Raw genomic sequence first — 17,527 nt, 5'->3', positions numbered from 1 at the left:
GAGGAGGCGGGGCGGGGGTGGGCGGGGAGGTGGAGGGGAGGCAGGAGGGGCAGGCACATTTGCTGTGACTTTATAGGAACAGATCATAATTTCTGCCTGACTTTTTTGCTCTTTTATTTCTCTAAAACTGTTTCTATACGGTACCAATCCTTCTTGCACTGTTTGCTTTAGTTCCAGTGCCCACATCACAGAAGGGTCCAAGGCGTAAAAGTCAGGAGCGACGTCGAGCCATCAGAACCCTCCCGCCAGGTGGCCGCCAGGTGCTCTTCTCCTGCATCTTGTCCTCGTCACTGGCTGTGGTTCAGAGGCTCTCAACTCCACCCATTCGTCTTCTGTCAGCTCCTCTCACCCGGTGCCTACTAGCTCTTGCCTTTTTTCTCCAAGATCCGTACTTTGAAAGCCTTCACCCTACCTTTTTTTTAACCATATTTACAATCTCTTTCACGATTTCCTTGATTGGCTCCGACGTAAATCCTGTGAAGTCATGCACAGCATCTGGACGCTTTTCCCCAGCAGGACTGTACTGCTTCTGGCGTGGTGGTTTTCAGGGCTCTTTCGATAACAGCTGTGGCATCATCCATGGTAGGATCCTCCCAGACTCTCACGATGTTCTCTCTGCTGGGTTCTCTGACACCACAGTGACAAGCCTTTCCACGGAGCACCACGTGTCAGAACCTGAAAGGTCCCTATGGCGCGCCCTGATCTAGAGGCTGAATTAGAGATGTGTTTCGTGAGCCAGCAGACCACTTCTACGCCTTTGGTGTTGAACTCGTGGGTTTCTGGGTGGCTAAGGGCATTGCCAATATCCAAAGAGCTGTAAAGGCCATCCCTTGCCAACAAGGTGTCTGCTGAGGTCAAGGACAAGGCATCGATGGAACCAATCCAGAAAAAGGGCTCTCACCGCCCAGGCCTTCTTGTTGTCCAACCAGAGACAGACATCTGGCGTTTACCTTTCCCCTAGAGGCTGGGGTGAGCAGCTTTCTAGATGAGGGCAGTCCTGCCCATACACACCCAGCTGCACTCCTGTCCCCTCCTGCTTGAATACTGGTGCTCACTTCTCCTCGTCACTAAACAATGTCCTCTGTGGCAGTTCTTCCCCGGAATGGGGCACTTTCGCCTGCATTAGAAACCTGTTCAGGCAGATGTCCGTCTTCTCCTCAGAGGCGTTCGTGACGGCGTCCGGGAGCCCGCGTGCGGCCTGCGGGTGGGCGGCTGCTGCTCCCGCTGCGCCCGGACCACCCGGAGCCGCTCTTCGTCCTACGCTATCATCACGCGCTTTGCTGGCATTACAGCTTCTTCAGCGGCTGGCCCTTCACCTCCCGTTTGCTTCGTCACGTAAGATACGGAGCCTCAGGTATAACACACTATTTGGAACAAACTGGAAATAAACCGTAGGGCTCTCTTGACAATTTTAAGGCTCTCCTGAAAACTCTTGACAACTTTTAAAGCAACATATGGTTACTGGACGGTTTAATTCTTTTTTTACGACCAGTAAGAGAAGGTAAATTTGAAAGTACGTAAAAGGGAAATGCAAACCTTTAACAAAATATACGGATATATTTCCTGAGTTTGAAAATTTTTTAGAAAAAGTAAATTAACTGAAAACGTACCTGGCTTTTGTACACATAAAATATGTAAACTTAAAATATTATGTTATGAAAATAATACATCACAGTTTCTTACTAATTTCCAATGACATCAATGTCATTGGAAATTAAACATTTAGAGAATTAATAAAACATGCATAGAAGAAAAAAAAGTTGTCATATAGAAAGACTACTTTTTCTCAAATCATATTAGAGTCTATAGATATGCCTTTCTTACAGTAATCCTGCACGCATTTTCAATATGAAATAAAAAGGTACGTCACAAAATGTACAAGGTTTCTTTGCCTGCTGGTGTAGCTGCTGCCACAGCTTCACAAATTTCCTTTTCTTATTTTTTTTCTTTACAACGGTCCTCACGGTGGATTCACTTGTCTTGAAGTGGCAGTAACCAGAGCTGCAGGTACACATCAAACAGCCCAACATTTTCTCGTAACGTCATGCCTTTTCTCTGCTTCTTGGGAGCACGTCCAGCATCACTTGCAGCACTTTGTGCTGGTCCCCGGTGTTAGCTAAGGTTCACGGGGTTGCACTAGAACAGGGAAAATACACAAGAAGCGCGAGCGATCACTTTTTACTGGATTCGCGGTTTCCCGGAGGGGACGTGTGCCCAGGCGGAGGTGATGAGGGTCACGCCTGTCTCAAGGGGGTCCACACCACACTGAACTCAGCGCAGGAGCAACAAGAGGCGGCTAAGAGATCGTTAAAGCAGGACAGCGTGCGCTACAGGCACCTGCACATTTGTTTCCATTTCTCCCAACTGTGAAGGGCGCCACACACCTTCTACAAGTGTTTCTGTAAGTTTTGATAAACTTTAACTTCTTATAATAGATCTGTGTATGCTTCTGACAGTTAAATGATAAAACAGACTAGGATCTATCAATACGTATATTTTACGCACTCATGACATACCTTTTTCTTAATTTTTTCAGTATTTCTAGGTTACGCGGTTTACCTGCAAGTTTTTTCTAATTGTTATAAATCTCCAAAAAGTTTGGCAATGTATTTCTTGAAAAATATCTGCATAAGTGGACCCGCACAGCTCAAACCTGCATTGTTCAAGGGTCAACTGTACTTTGATTTTACCCTATTATCACTGCTTCTTCAGAAAAACAATGTAATAAACCCTGCCCATTAAGCAAAACAGAATCCAACCAACCAACACACAAGAGCACAAGTGAGGCTCTCAGGAATGGAGTCCAGAACAGCTCAGAGCCAGCTCTAGCAAATCTCATCCCAGACAACGGATGACACCAAGAGCTCACTGTGACGTTAACCCTCACAACGCTCCTGAGAGCAAATACGGTCACCTCTCCATAGTCACCACAAGGAGAAATTAACATCCAACCCGCGATCTCACCCAGGTAAAGTGCTGCCAGGTGGTGGCACGGCGGAAAGAGCGGGCGTGGCATCACCACGCCAGGACCCGTGTCACCCTGCTTGCTTAGCTTCCTACTGCAAAAAGAAGTCACTCAACTTCTCTGAGCTCCACCAGGTCAGTTCACTTGCCAGATGGGACGAAACCCACACTTTAGAAAACTGTTCTGAGATGATATGAGATACAAGAACCCATAAAGAATGGATCTGCTTTAATGACTAGATGATGTGTGGAATAATCCTATTAATTGATTATATGTAAATGATCAGCCAACGAAGCACTTCAAACCAATCTTCCATAAGTAAATTACAACATTCTGAGATGATATTTAATTTTATAATTTGCATAGCAAAATACCAAACAATTTTGACATATGGTTTAAAAACTCTTATTAGGAAGGCCTGACTGAGAGAACACTTGTAAAGATTTAAGGCATTATAACATAAATATTGTAAGATTTTCCCAAAATCTTTAAACTCAATGAGATCATCAGCCTGCACAACTAGAGAGCTGGAGTGTGATTAACTTTTAAATCATTTTTAAGCTTAAGGATTCATTAGGAACTTTGGGGCTTATTATCACTGAGCAGTAATGTCTTAATCTCCATGAAATAAGGTTAACTGAAAATCGCTGCTAAGCACATGTTCTCATTTTGGCTGAAGAGCTCACGGACATACACTAGCCTGCAGGAAGCAGGACCTGCAGGAAGCCCAAGTCCACCAAGTGCAGAACCGGGTCGGCTGTGAACGTCCACGCCCTGCGCGGTGACCCAGCCTGGGAGACACAGCTCCCAAGACCCGGCTCACGCCCTGCATCTGAGGAAGCCCTCCAGCATCAAGCACATCTCAGCTCTTCTCTGAACACTCTGCCAGCCGTCTACCAACTTATGACTCCGTTAGAGCTCTTGTTTTTCTTGTTTTCAATCACAGATTCAACAAACATCTACTGAGCACTAGCTAGCTGGGTGGGAGGAACAAGGATTCAGGATCCCATCTTAGACCGTGAGGGCCTCAGTCAAGTGGGAGACACAGGCACAGAAACTGTTAACACAGTAACACATAACACAATACAACAGCTACTATAATTGATTATGAAGGACTGTAGATCCCAAAGGAGGCAGAACTTTTTTTTTCCCAAAATATATGTTAGACTAGGTGTCAGAATACCTGATTTCTGCCCCACGCATACAAAAAGTTTTGAAAACATGACATCCTAGGCAACAGTAACCTGGTACAGAGGAGAGCTCACAGCCTGTGTCAGACTTGAGTTAAAACTCTGTCTCAGTCTGTGATACTTGACCTCAGAGGGCAATGGCACAGATTAAACGACAAAACTAAGCTGAGTTAAAGACAAAAATTCTGCACACAAAACCCGGAACAGAGTAAGGGAACCAGTGACGTTAGCGTTCCTCCACTGTTCCACAAAATGAAAGAGAAGTATTCAAAATGAGAGGTTTTGCTTTCCTAGAAGAAAATGAAATTACTCCCCCGGAAGAAAAGGCAACCGTTATTCTGTATCTGACAACCTGCCAGCACCTCCCAAAGACGTGAGCTGGAGCCTGCCAGGCTTTCGTTTTTAATACCTGCATTGATATAACACTGATTTAATGTGATATCATGGATACCATATTGTGAAGTTAAAATTATTAATATATATATTAATAACACTAAAACTTTTAACACTGGGTGTCAAAGATTAACATAAGACAAAATGTGTCACTGACCTCTAAATGCTGTCCAAATTATTGTTACAATATAATTCTCTTTTATCTAATAGCAGTGTCATTGAAGCACACTTAACTTTGATAAAGAAATTTGGATTGCAATGGTGTTTATATTAGTGTATTTAACTTGGCTTACAATATATGATGTTTACGTAAAATAGACTGTTATATACGACATTTTTAGAATCACAGCTTTTTTGTCAACTAAATTTTAGAGACAGACATTCGGGGGAAAGAAGAGCTCTTTCCTTAAAAACAAATCAATATTTGAAAGGCTTCTGTAGCAATAATTATTTGTTAATCTTAGAATTATTATTTGATAATATACATCCCCCAAATTTGACCTACTACATTTGTTTTGAACAGTCATTACAGAACAAGATAATCAACACTAATTGTTTAATGATCACCTTTTTCTATAATCCCCCAGCCTCCCCCTGCCATATGTACACATACAGAGAATTATATATACCATTTTCTGGGGAAAGTTTGTCATAAGCATCTTCATAAATATAATTTCTTCTTATTGTGACATTAATTCCATCCAGAAATGGACCATCTCCTTGAACTTCTTGCTTATCTGCATAAATCAACCTTTGAAAGATCTAACAGAGGGGAAATTGTAAGGTTACTTGAAAACAACAGATTTTTCGTTATAAACATAAGCAACCAAAAGGAAAAACCGCTGAATAAACCTTCACTTTACCTTCTGTATCTCCATAAACTCTGAAACACATTTTAAAGGCCAAGGCATCAGACACTGATTTTATGCCTTATCAGTAAACGTGCACTATTTATATATTTGTAATATTGTTCCTTTTCCCCACTTTACAACAAATTTTAAAAATCCCATGCTAATGTCATATTTTCAATATCTCCTTTTGGAAACCTTTTATAAAACTCCAGATGGTGGAGGGAAGACGAGTAGCTTTGGAAAGCTGTACATTAATATTAGTAGTAATATCTCTATAGTGATAAAATTCAAGTAATTTTTTATATGCTAAAAATCCAGTAGAGGGCACTCAGGAATTACGCAACACCACGTGTATATGTGAGTGTGTATGTGTTTTAATGAAGAAATGTCAATAGCTTTAAATGTTCATCCTGTGAAAAGAGTAGGCAGACCTAAAAAACACCCTCTTGAAGCCAGAAGTGTAGTAGTTTTTAGAAATTGCTAAATAAGTTGGTGAATACAAACAAAACATTTTTTCAAGACGTATTTGACTGGATTACGCTTTTATAAATCATGGTCAACTATTAATAATCTAATGAGAAAAACAAATTATTTAATGAGATAGGCACTAGGCAACTTTAGAGATTTTTTCCATTGGTGTTACTTTTTTTTTTTTTTTTTTTTTTTTTGCGGTACGCGGGCCTCTCACTGTTGTGGCCTCTCCCGTTGTGGAGCATGGGCTCCGGATGCGCAGGCTCAGCGGCCATCACTGTTGGTGGCCTCTCCCTGTTGTGGCCTCTCCCGTCGCGAAGCACAGGCTCCGGACGCGCAGGCTCAGCGGCCATGGCTCACGGGCCCAGCCGCTCCGCGGCATGTGGGATCTTCCGGGACCGGGGCACGAACCTGTGTCCCCTACATCGGCAGGCGGACTCTCAACCACTGCGCCACCAGGGAAGCCTGGTGCTACTTTTTAACTCTGAGATGATATAAATAACTACAAAACACATGGAAAGAAACCAAATTCCATACCTTTACTCGCTCCTCAAACGGAACCACAAAGGGCAACTCTGTTAGGATGGCAAGCTGTCTTTCCTCAGACACAGACAGTGGCGGGGACTCCAGACCTACTGCAACACAGTTTAAAACCTTCGTTACTGTGTGTACCTTCCTTTCCAGACTCACAAGGCTACACTCTGTATGGTTCAATTTAAAGACATTCTGGAAAAAGCTGAACTATATACAGGGACAAAAAACCCAACCTGTGGTTGCCAGGGGCCAGGGTAAGGAGCTGGCTACCAAGGCGTGAGGCGTTTTCTGGAACGAGGAAGCTCCTCTCCTCTACCTGGCCGATCACAGTCAAAAATCACAGACCAGTAGACTAAAGAGAGAACTTCGCAGTACGTGAACTACACCTCAGTAAACCCCAGGGAGCTCACCGTCCAGGGTGGACCGCAGGGGGCCGATCCTCCCCATTCGCCTGAACCTCCAAGCACTTCTGGACGCCGGGACGTAGAGCTGGGTGACCTGTGGGGACCAGACAGCCTGCTTAGTCAGCCCTTCCCTGTGTCCCAGCACACACTTCTACGTTGCCTCATCTGAGATGCATCCGTGTTTCACATTTATTTACTTACATCCCTCTCTTCCATCTCCTGTCCTTTTCAGGAGATCTTTTCATAACCTCTCTCCTATGCTGGCTGCTCTTTTACACTTTTACACTGTAATTATTTTTTCTAAATACATTCCAGGGAAATCTCTACTTGTTCTAGTTAACGATGTGTAATATCTGGACATAGTAAATCATCATAATATGACTGCTTTACGAAGAAAACCACATCACCCTTAAAAAATTAATTTCTCACTATTACCAAATATTCACTCTCATAATTTTTTAAAAAATTGTCTGAATGAGCATCCAAATAAGGCTGGTATAGTATACTGTCTCTGAATCCCTTTCATCTGTCAGGTCCCTTCAGCCCTCGTTTCTGCCCTTGCGACTCTGATGAGGAAGCAGAAGCCTCTGTCCCGTCATCCTCCCCACCGTGTGGATTCTGCTAATTTTGCAGCATCACGGTGTCAACATGTACTTCTAGCCCCTCCACCTCCTATAAATTTGTCATTTTTACACCTGGAAGTTCCACCAGGCTTGGTCTCTGGGAGAAACACTTTGGAGGTGGATGGTGTTCTCTCCTCGAGAGGCACGCGTGCTCAGCACCGCTGGTCGCAGGTCAGCGATGAGAGCAAGAACCGGTGGGAAAGTAGCAGCCAACTGTCAACAGGCACCAGACACACTGCTTGGCTCAGCTGACAGTCTCCCTGGAGCACAGCAGCAGCACACACCCTCGCCTCCCAGGCCTCCGGCCCTCGTCTCCACTGTACTCTTCAGCGGGGGGCCGACACCGAACTTCAGCAGAGCAGGCAGGCTAGACACCGTCTTCACGTGCTGTCAGCTGGAACACTTCCACGTCGAGAAGGCTCTCACAGCAGCGACTCCACGGTCAGCGCACGAACAGTTCACAAAGGAAAGGCGGGCTAAAGGAGTGATGACTTCCTGCTTCCTACCAGTGTTTAAAACGAGGGTGGTTCCTTTGCATCCCACAAAGATGGCTAATGAAGTTCTTCTTTTTAGCATCCTTATGAACTCACAGATTCAAACACGCCTGACGGTTAGTCCTCGGCACCTACGCTGCTGGCGCTCGCCTCCACCTCTGGCTGCTAGAGCCTTCTGAGGCGGCCCCCGGCCCTCACACAACCTCCCGCGGCCCCAGCTCTCAGGTGGAAGAACACGCCACCGTCTCGCGCACTTCTTCCCTGGACCTGCCACGAACCACTGTGCCGAGGACCCTTTCTTTTCGGTGGGAAATGTTCAGAAACCCCAACATGGGCCCCAGAGGCTTGCACTGCTACAGGACCTGCCACAGCATTTCAGCCTGGCCAGTGGGGAGAGCTCCAGCCACATGCTTAACTCAAAGAGACAATACTCCATGCAGACAAAGCGATGCTTCTAAAACAGCCCTGTTTTCTTTAACATCTCTGTGATCTTGTTTGCTCCGTACCCACCACCCTGTGCCCCCAGCCTCAAGTTTCTAAGATGAATCCAGTCATGCGTTTCTCTGACAAACAACAATGAAAACACCTCATGTCCTTTGTTAATGTTATCTTAATTTATTTTGAAATAGATTATACTATTTAATCTACTTTAGATCTAGATCTTAGTAATATTCACATTTCTCTCTGTCCCTTTAGAAAACCAGAAGTACGTTCCATCTCTTAAGTGCTAAATATATACTGAAAATAACAATAAAAGCAAAAAATTTTTCTCAACCCCCCAAAACCCCATTATGCTTCAATATACTTTGTGGTTAAGAGCAAATCAGGATTAACAACAAATGCAGGATGCATGTGGAAGCCAACGATATTGCTCTACGTTCTATACTAGGTGACCTAAGAGTTAGTAACACAAAAGTTTACTGTTAATGTTTAGTTACATAATACGTTAAACAACTTTAAAGGATTTATTCTTCTCCCCCAAAAGATAAAATCTGAAAAAATACGTTTAATGAAAAATATTTAGAAGATTTAAAAGTGACACCTTATCTGCTTTAATATCTTCTTGCTCTGACAGCCAGTGATTGGGAGGACAAAACTTTCTCCTCGCGTCTCTGGACTTCAACATTTTCACTAGGTTGGTGATAACCTGAGAGGGAGAACAGGAACACGTCACACGCAGGCTCGGGAACTACGGCAACACTTCCGGTCAGGAGTGAGAGGCCACGGCACCGCTTGAGCGCCGTGCCCGAGGACGCGGGCTTCCGTGGTGAAGAGCTGGCTAGACCACCACCAGGTCTGTCTGAAGAAAAGCGCCTCGTTCTGTGATTACAGGAGTTAGCTTTAGGTACAAAGCGGTTAATATCTACCGGCAAAGAGAGAAAAATTATTTACACAAATGTGTGCAAGGGCTGATTTCTTAAAAACTGCAAGGGAGGCAGTAATTAAGTTTTAAAACACAAATGGGGAAATGTATTAGCCCATTTGAGCCATAATAAAAGACATCTCCAAGTACAGCAATTTCCCTAAGGTAAAACACATTTCTTATTTTTCTGAAAAACACTCTATTCAAGGCTGCTGGCAGCAGGGGAGGGGTGGGGGGTGAAAAGCAGTGTCCTAGACATACCTGTCAACCTTCCAAAAAGAAAGACGATTTCAGTATTTCCCTTACCCAAGCCTCTGGAATTAGGTCTGCGTCCCAGTACAATTCCACGCAAACTCAGCATAACGTCCTTCAGAAAGCCGCCCCACACGCTCTGGCTACCCGCCCGCCCCCGCCCGCGTTATCATAGCCTAGTCCTTCACTGCTGTTTTCCCGGTGAGCATCAGCCCCTCTCTGGCTGTGCGGTAAGCCCCCCATGAACAGAACCCAAGTACCTACCTAGAAATCTAGTAGGTACCTGATGATGGACAATTGTATAATAAATTCTGTGATGTACGATTAAAGAGATCTTAATGGTCCTGTCTATTTAAAAAAGACATGAAGTTATACATTAAATAGAAATGTGTTTTGTAATAAACAAAGATAAACCAACACAAAGTTGTAAAACCAAAGTTTTAAACCTTTACAACCAGGAGTTGATCAGACAACTACTATGAAGGTGACTATGATGGTATTTTCTGAAAAAGTCAGCCAGGCTTTCTGTACACACTGCCTCCAATTCAGTAAAATATAATTTGAATAAAGAACTAGGAAATGTCATTGTGTGTCCAACGAAAGTGGGTAAGAAAGGGTCCTTGGTTGATATCTCAGGCCACTATGATACCAACACCAGTTGGATGATCTGCCCAGTGACAGAGAAAAAGTAATGCTTGAGCGGTTTGGCCACCCAGACAAAACCACATTAGCAAAAACCTCTCAAGATCTAGAACACAGCTTGTACACTGGTGGATATATCTTGCCAATTTAGCTGTGATGCCTACCTTGTGGTACTTTAAAGACTATTGTGATACTGTGGTACTGTCCTTTTTGAATCAGCAGAAACTAGCATAGTTGCTAGTTTCAGTCTGTTGCTCAGGGGGTCAGGTTACACACATGCAATGTTTTAGGATGACTGATTTTAAGTGCAGCTGGGGTAGACTGAGAAAGGCCTAGTCTTTGGTTCTATCTGGTTAACTGCTGGTCATAAACAGAGTAAGGCCATTGACCTACGGCACCAACTCTGGGAAGCCTCTCGGTACTGCTCTTCAGAAGACAAGACGAGATCCCAATAAGTTCATTCCGTGTGCTCTCTGGGTCCGGGACAAATTCAGTCGGGTCCACACGGATCGCACCAACAGATGCTCTTTCAACAGTGGAGAGTGAAGTGCAGTCCTGGGGAAGGACGCACACTGTCTTCTCTCTCCTTTTACCTAACCAATTACAGCGGTACTTTGAGTAAATTTGGATTTAACAGACATTGTGCTGAAATTTACCCACAACACACCACAACTGTTGACAAAAGACGTGCTTTCTGACAAATGCTTATGTGTGTTTGTTTAATTGCACCCATTAACTTATGGCTCTCACACATCCCCCAGACTCTTGACACCATCCCCACTGCACACACTCAAGTTCACAGCTGCCTAACCACCAGGAGCAGGCTGTCATCCACCTCCTGGTATTCACCATGATCCGATCTATGCTGATGAGGACATTTCTTTTCTATAGGTCACAAACATTATCAAACTATCTAAGAGGTAATTAATGCCATAATTTACATTCCTCTTTTAAATTACTGTGAAATGAAACATAAAGCTTCAATATATGGCATTCCCTTTCATATTTTCATATTCTAAATATGAAAAAGTAACATAAAATGTCCTATCCTAGTATCACTGATCCTCTTTCAAAAATATAGGAGAGAAAGAGAGAGGTGGGAAGGGAGGCAAGGGGGCCGGGGGGGAGAAAGGAGGAAAGCAGAAGGTGCAAAGTGATGTGGGCCTGAGATACAGCAAGGAAGGGATGTCAACAGAAGGCACTGTGGAAAAAGCGGATCTTAACAAACTGAAGCTGACAGGAAAGAAAACTTGAAGACGAGCCCTGAATAGGACTCTGCCAGAGAAAATACAGGACACCTAGACAAAGCTGAATTCCAGATAAACGTCAAATGAAGTCTTTAGTATAAATATGACCCAAATATTGCTTTATTCAAAGTATATGTCTCAAATATTGTTTTTAAAAAGCATAAATGTATCCAAAATATTTCACAGGACATACTTGTATCTAAAATGCATTTGTTGTTTATCTGAAATCCAAATTTAACTGGGTGACACATATTTTTATGTGTTAAATCTGGCAATGTGAGCCCTGGACCAATTCCCCAAATATTTTAGAAATGTCAGATCCCCTAAGAACATTCTTCTCCTTTAAACTATTTTTCTTCTAAGTTTTAGAGAAAAATACAAATTTTAAGTAACCATGAAAAATTTAACTGGATCCATTCTGTGATTTCAGAACACCTTTAAACACATTCCCTTTCTCTGCATTCATTTTCAGTATCACAAACTGCTAGAAATATTTAGTACTGAAAAAGCAAAGTTTACATAGGTAACCATTAAAAAACCACATAAACTGACAAAAGAGTGTCACAGGTAAAGAAAATTGAAGTAACTATTTTACACTGGATCAATAGACATCAATAGAGACATCCGGTATTGAGATCAAAAGACAGTTTCTCTTTCAGTTAATTTTATCAAATCTCCTCGCACAGACATGCCTACTACAGAAGACAGGACCAGCACCGAGAGACCGGCAGGATTAACTTCAGTCCTGGGGTGCAAGTCTGCAAACTGAGATCAGAGGTTACTAATATCTGCCCAAAGGGAACTCACCGCACAGTCAGGCCTGTGGGTCAACACAGCTGCATTTCAGAACCTCCTGCTGACAAACACCCCAACGGGCACCACCAACAGCAACTGGAACTTAGTTCACCTGAGGTGAGCCCGTCAATAATTGTCAGCTGATCCCTAGGAGGTCGTGAAACACAGTGAGACTCGAGAACCAGTGTGTTAAGAAATATGAAATAAAACAGCAAACAAGCAGACACTGGGATAACTACATGTCCCTCACTCAGTACACAGTTTTGGCAGACTTTAACAGTTATAAATATAGTAGTATTATATTTTACGTGATACGTTTAACTCTTGTCTCCCATGTCATCTTCCTCCGCACTGGATCTAAACTTTAATACTCAAAAACTAACAAAACTGCTGAAGCAAATACTCAGAAATGCACAAAACTGTTATGCGTGTTTGATTATTCGCCACTGAAATAAAAAACAGGTGATACCAGGGAATTCCCTGGTAGTCCAGGGATCGGGACTCTGCGCTTTCACTGCTGAGGGCCAGGGTTCAATCCCTGGTCAGGGAACTAAGATCCCACAAGCCACGCAGACAAAAGAAAAACAACAAAAAACAGAACAGGTGACAGCTACAAGCAGGTTTCCCTTAACCCCAATGTTAAAAGGACCAAGCAGATGACTGATTAGAAGCACACAGATGACTCATAAAAATCACACCTGACAACGGTCCAAGTTAAAGATTTTAAATGTTCAACTATGATATTTCTGAATGGAGATCACTGATATTTAGCTTTATTACTGCAACAAAAAAATACATATAGTCCAAATTTTGAAAGGCAACTGTAATAATCTCTTTTTATCTTAAATCTGGTTATGTAAGTTCGAACATCTTAGGTAATTATTTTAAAACTTCAAAACAAAGCATAGGACACAGCACATAATTTATGGGTACCTAAGTGTGGTAAATGTGTGATGTGATAAATATACAGTAAAGAATTTTTTAGATTTTGATTTCATAATGAAAATATGTAAAAATGAAATACAGGGCTTCCCTGGTTAAGAATCCTCCTGCCAATGCAAAGGACACGGGTTCAAGCCCTGGTCTGGGAAGATCCCGTATGCCACGGAGCGACTAAGCCCACGCACCACAACTACTGAAGCCCGCAGGCCTAGAGCCCGTGCTCCGCAACATGAGAAACCACCGCAAATGAGAAGCCTGTGCACCACAACAAAGAGCGGCCCCCACTCACTGCAACTAGAGAAAGCCCACGCGCAGCAACAAAGACCCAACGCAGCCAAAAATAAATAAATAAATGTTTTTTTAAAAAAATGAAATACGGGCTTCCCTGGTGGCGCAGTGGTTGAGAGTCCGCCTGCCGATGCAGGGGGCACGGGTTCATGCCCTGGTCCGGGAAGATCCCACATGCCGCAGAGCAGCTGGGCCCGTAAGCCATGGCCACTGAGCCTGCGCGTCCGGAGCCTGTGCTCCACAACGGGAGAGGCCGCAACAGTGAGAGGCCCGCGTACCGAAAAAAAAAAAAAAAAAAGAAATACAAGAAAAACCAGTAAAGTACCAGCTCTTAAGATTATCATCTCATAAAAGGCCAGAATGACGATTTTCCTAGTGTAATCCAAAGTTCAGAATGACGTTAGCAGTTCTTTTTTCCATCCTGCGTACTCCTAGCTTTGTTCTAGCTCAACATCATCAGCTGAAAGTTTCTCTTTTTCATTATATAGTGATACTCAAGGAACAGGGACTCTGTCCGACTTCATTTATGATTCCCCAGCACAGGGTGGAGCCAATGTTCTCGGATAAACACCGTGGGTGTTTAAATAACTGACAGTGATGACACCCTAGCCTATAAAAGTCATTAAGTGTAAGGATTCCTGCTGTCAACATGACTATCTGTTAAAGTTGGTTTATTTCAAAAGTCAAAGTATTCTGCAGCATTTTTAAAACACTACAAAATTATTTCTTGAAGTCAAACACAGAGAAGGACATGGGGCAGCTCTGCCATCTCCAAGAGAGACTGGGTTCGCCTCAGTGGCCAACACTGACGGTTAACAGCGGCATGTTTCCATTACAACAAGGCATTGCTGTGGCTTTCACGGTTTACTTTTTTAAAGAGTCTTTTCAAAACTGAAAAATGCAAACCAACCACCGGGAAAGCAAAACTCCCTCGTACTGCAGCCCTGTCTGTCTGGCCGGTGCACACAGGTAAGGCAGGTGCGAGGCCTCCCTCCTGGTCCCTCCTTTCAGGCGGCTCCAGTTCAGTTTGGCAGCTGCACACAAAAGGCAAATCAAACAGCAGCTCCCATCGCCTCACAGGGCTAAAGCGATTATAGCTGTAAATTACACTTCAAGAGGAGTTTATAAATTTGATAAATGCATAAACTGTTTTAGCAGTGTCAATGCAGGGCTTGGAAACTGACCTCAATTCTTACAGTGACAAAGAAAGATGACTCCATCCACTTAAAAGTCTGTGTTCTGTGACCAGCCCCCAGGGCCCCTCTCAGAAATCAGTCTGAGAGGGGCCATCAGGAGGCTGAAAAATGAAAATGGTCTTGGTGGTTGAAGGAGTCGGCTCTCATCGTGTGCAACTCTGTCAGAATCAACAGAAGGCGGGAAGTCATTGGCAAAATGCTACTTTCTTTGGTTGATTCTACCTTGAATCCTTCAGCTAAAATTTGACACTGAAATATACATAAAATGCTAAACGTTTATTTTCATACTTTTCAGAGGGACAGTGGAGAGGAGCAGCTGAGTTCACTTGCTGCCTCCATCATCTACCAGCTATGTGACCTCATCTGCAAAATGGGGATAATCATAGTATCCTCCTCACAGAATTATTGCTTTACATGAACTAATATATGTGAAGCCCTTAGAATACTGTCTGAAACATAGCAACCACTGAGGGTTAAATTCTTATTATTTCATATTAAGGATAATTTCTTCTTAAAAGAAAAACTAATAGCAGCTGAATCCTTTCAAAGACTTGCCTTGATTTTGCTTTGTTTTGTTTTCTGGGCTCAGCTCAATAGCAGGCAGTAGAAAAAAAAAAATCTTTGTCAAAGAACAGGAATCTCAATCAGAAACTTGTCTTCAAACAAGTCTGTTCTAAACTTAGAAGATCTTTATAACAACTCAATTTCAAACCCCCAAAACAATCCTGTTCCAAAAAAGGTGAACTTTTACCCTAATTCTTTAAAAAACAACAACAACAACAACAAAAAACCCTCAATCCTTAATAAAGTAGTAATGAGTCATTTTGAGGCATAAGAAAAAATTCACTACAAAATTTTCATTTAATGGTTAAGCAAAATAAGATAGGACCAGGGAAAAAACACCTTATACAGCATTATTATTATTATTTTTTTTTTTTTTCCTGGTACGCAGGCCTCTCACTGTTGTGGCCTCTCCCCTTGCGGAGTACAGGCTCTGGACGCGCAGGCTCAGCGGCCATGGCGCACGGGCCTAGCCGCTCCGTGGCATGTGGGATCTTCCCGGACCGGGGCACGAACCCGTGTCCCCTGAATCGGCAGGCGGACCCTCAACCACTGCGCCACCAGGGAAGCCCTATACAGCATTATTAAATTCAGACGTTTCTGGGTCCTAAAGATAAGCCTGTCATATGAAAATTATGAAATTCTGTATAGGTGCTATAAAGTAATGAAATTATCTGACACTGTACACAAAACCTGATAACATACATAATGGAAAGTTTTACTAACAAAGATCCCAGAGTTTAATTAAATACTTAAAAGAAAAACATACATGATACCATTAATACCCATATCCAGGAAAAGCTTACATAAGAATTACAAGTTTTAAATGGGCAATATAGCTTATTTTTAACTTAGAAAAGATGCATAAGTGTCAGTCTTTAAGCAAGGATATATTAAAGGGCTCAACAAGTGACCCTAAAAGTTTACTTAGAAATACAGAGATAGGTAATTAAAATAAATTGTGCAAACATATATTACATCAATCTGCACAAATTATAAATTCAGTGATGCATTAGCACTGTATTCAGTGCAATCAAAACATTATCAGTTACTCTCACTGCTACTAATGCTCGTGCTCATAAGTGAAATGTGTTGTAAAATCGGGCAGAATGGGCTGGACAGAGCCTATCGTGTGCTCCTAGGATGAATAAGCAGTCCGTAATTAGCCCATCAGGTTAAGTGCAAGCATTAATGGGCCTTTCCTAAAGTCTAGCTTGACATCTTTCTCCAAACATGGCCAAGAAGAAAGTTCCATTAGCAATATTAATACAAGCTTAGTTGATCATTTTCATTCAATTAACTTCTTTCAATTAAATAGATAGCTTGACAAAAGCAGTGATAAAAGACCTAAAGGGACAGCTGATGACTCGAACTGAACATTAGCGTGCGAGAGGTCGCTAGTATTAAACGGACTGTAAATCTAGCATTCAATTTGGAAAATGCATTTCTTCTGCTCTCACTCCTTTAATGAGCGATTTTAGCTGACTAGATGTGTTTGCCGCAGAAATTTCATGGGAAGTCAAGCACCCTGTTTCTTTTCTTTTTTTCTGCCCCAGTAGTTCTATTCTCAGTGGTGGTGGTTTCCTGCCAACATTCCAGCCAGGGTAACTCATAACTTCTCTTTCTGCATGGTTAAAAATGAAGATATTTTAAAATAATTTATATTCAACTTGCATTAAGTTAATGATCTTATTCTACCTTTGTTACTCAATTTCTTAAAAGATTAAATACATAAAATCTTTAAGAGATTTTTAGTGAAAAATAAAACTGAAAACATTAAAAAAATTTTAACTATACATCACCTTGTCATTGGAAGTACTTGGGGCAATTTATAAAAGATACACGTAACAATGTAAAAACAAGGCTTTAAAAGGAGGCAAATGTAAAATGAAAATGACTTTTCTTAAAAGTTTTTCAAACTAACAATTATGCCTGTAACAAACCTGTATTTCTATTCTCCTAAAATGAGTCAATACAAAAAAAAATCTGCACATTATTTAACCTCAGTAAACAAAAATATTCACATACTCATTACCTTAAATAACTGAATCCATCGTTTCTGCTCCATCTGTATACATTGCTGCATTTCAGAATTAGTAGTAACTCCAATACTTTGAAATGCTATAATATATTCTTCTCGAACTTCTGGTTTTGTTTCTGGATAAGCCAACTTGATGATCCCTAAGCATGCATCTCGAAGGCATCGAGACAGCATTATCAGCTCTTCTAAAGTGAAAGGCATCATTGATGATTGTCTCTGACCTACGACTGGAAAATATAATCCAAGTTTCTATCATATTTGGGTTTTTTTTTTCC

The 17,527-nt window shown here is 42.2% G+C and overlaps 1 protein-coding gene across 1 annotated transcript in view; it reads right to left on the bottom strand.

Moving 5' to 3' along the window:
* The window catches only part of UBE3C (ubiquitin protein ligase E3C), a 120,295-nt gene that overhangs the window by 41,028 nt on the left and 61,740 nt on the right, over positions 1-17,527 (bottom strand). Inside the window, exons 13-17 of the mRNA XM_007463981.1 lie at positions 17,247-17,479; positions 8,968-9,072; positions 6,815-6,902; positions 6,408-6,505; positions 5,178-5,310 (exon numbers count right to left, since the gene is read on the bottom strand). Of these exons, the coding sequence (XP_007464043.1) occupies positions 5,178-5,310; positions 6,408-6,505; positions 6,815-6,902; positions 8,968-9,072; positions 17,247-17,479 (657 nt within the window). The remainder of the gene's footprint in view (positions 1-5,177; positions 5,311-6,407; positions 6,506-6,814; positions 6,903-8,967; positions 9,073-17,246; positions 17,480-17,527) is intronic.

This window comes from Lipotes vexillifer, unplaced genomic scaffold (genome assembly GCF_000442215.2).
Source record: "Lipotes vexillifer unplaced genomic scaffold, Lipotes_vexillifer_v1.1 scaffold2094, whole genome shotgun sequence".
NCBI classification, from domain to species: domain Eukaryota; kingdom Metazoa; phylum Chordata; class Mammalia; order Artiodactyla; family Lipotidae; genus Lipotes; species Lipotes vexillifer.
This window is presented reverse-complemented; position numbering and strand designations above follow the sequence as displayed.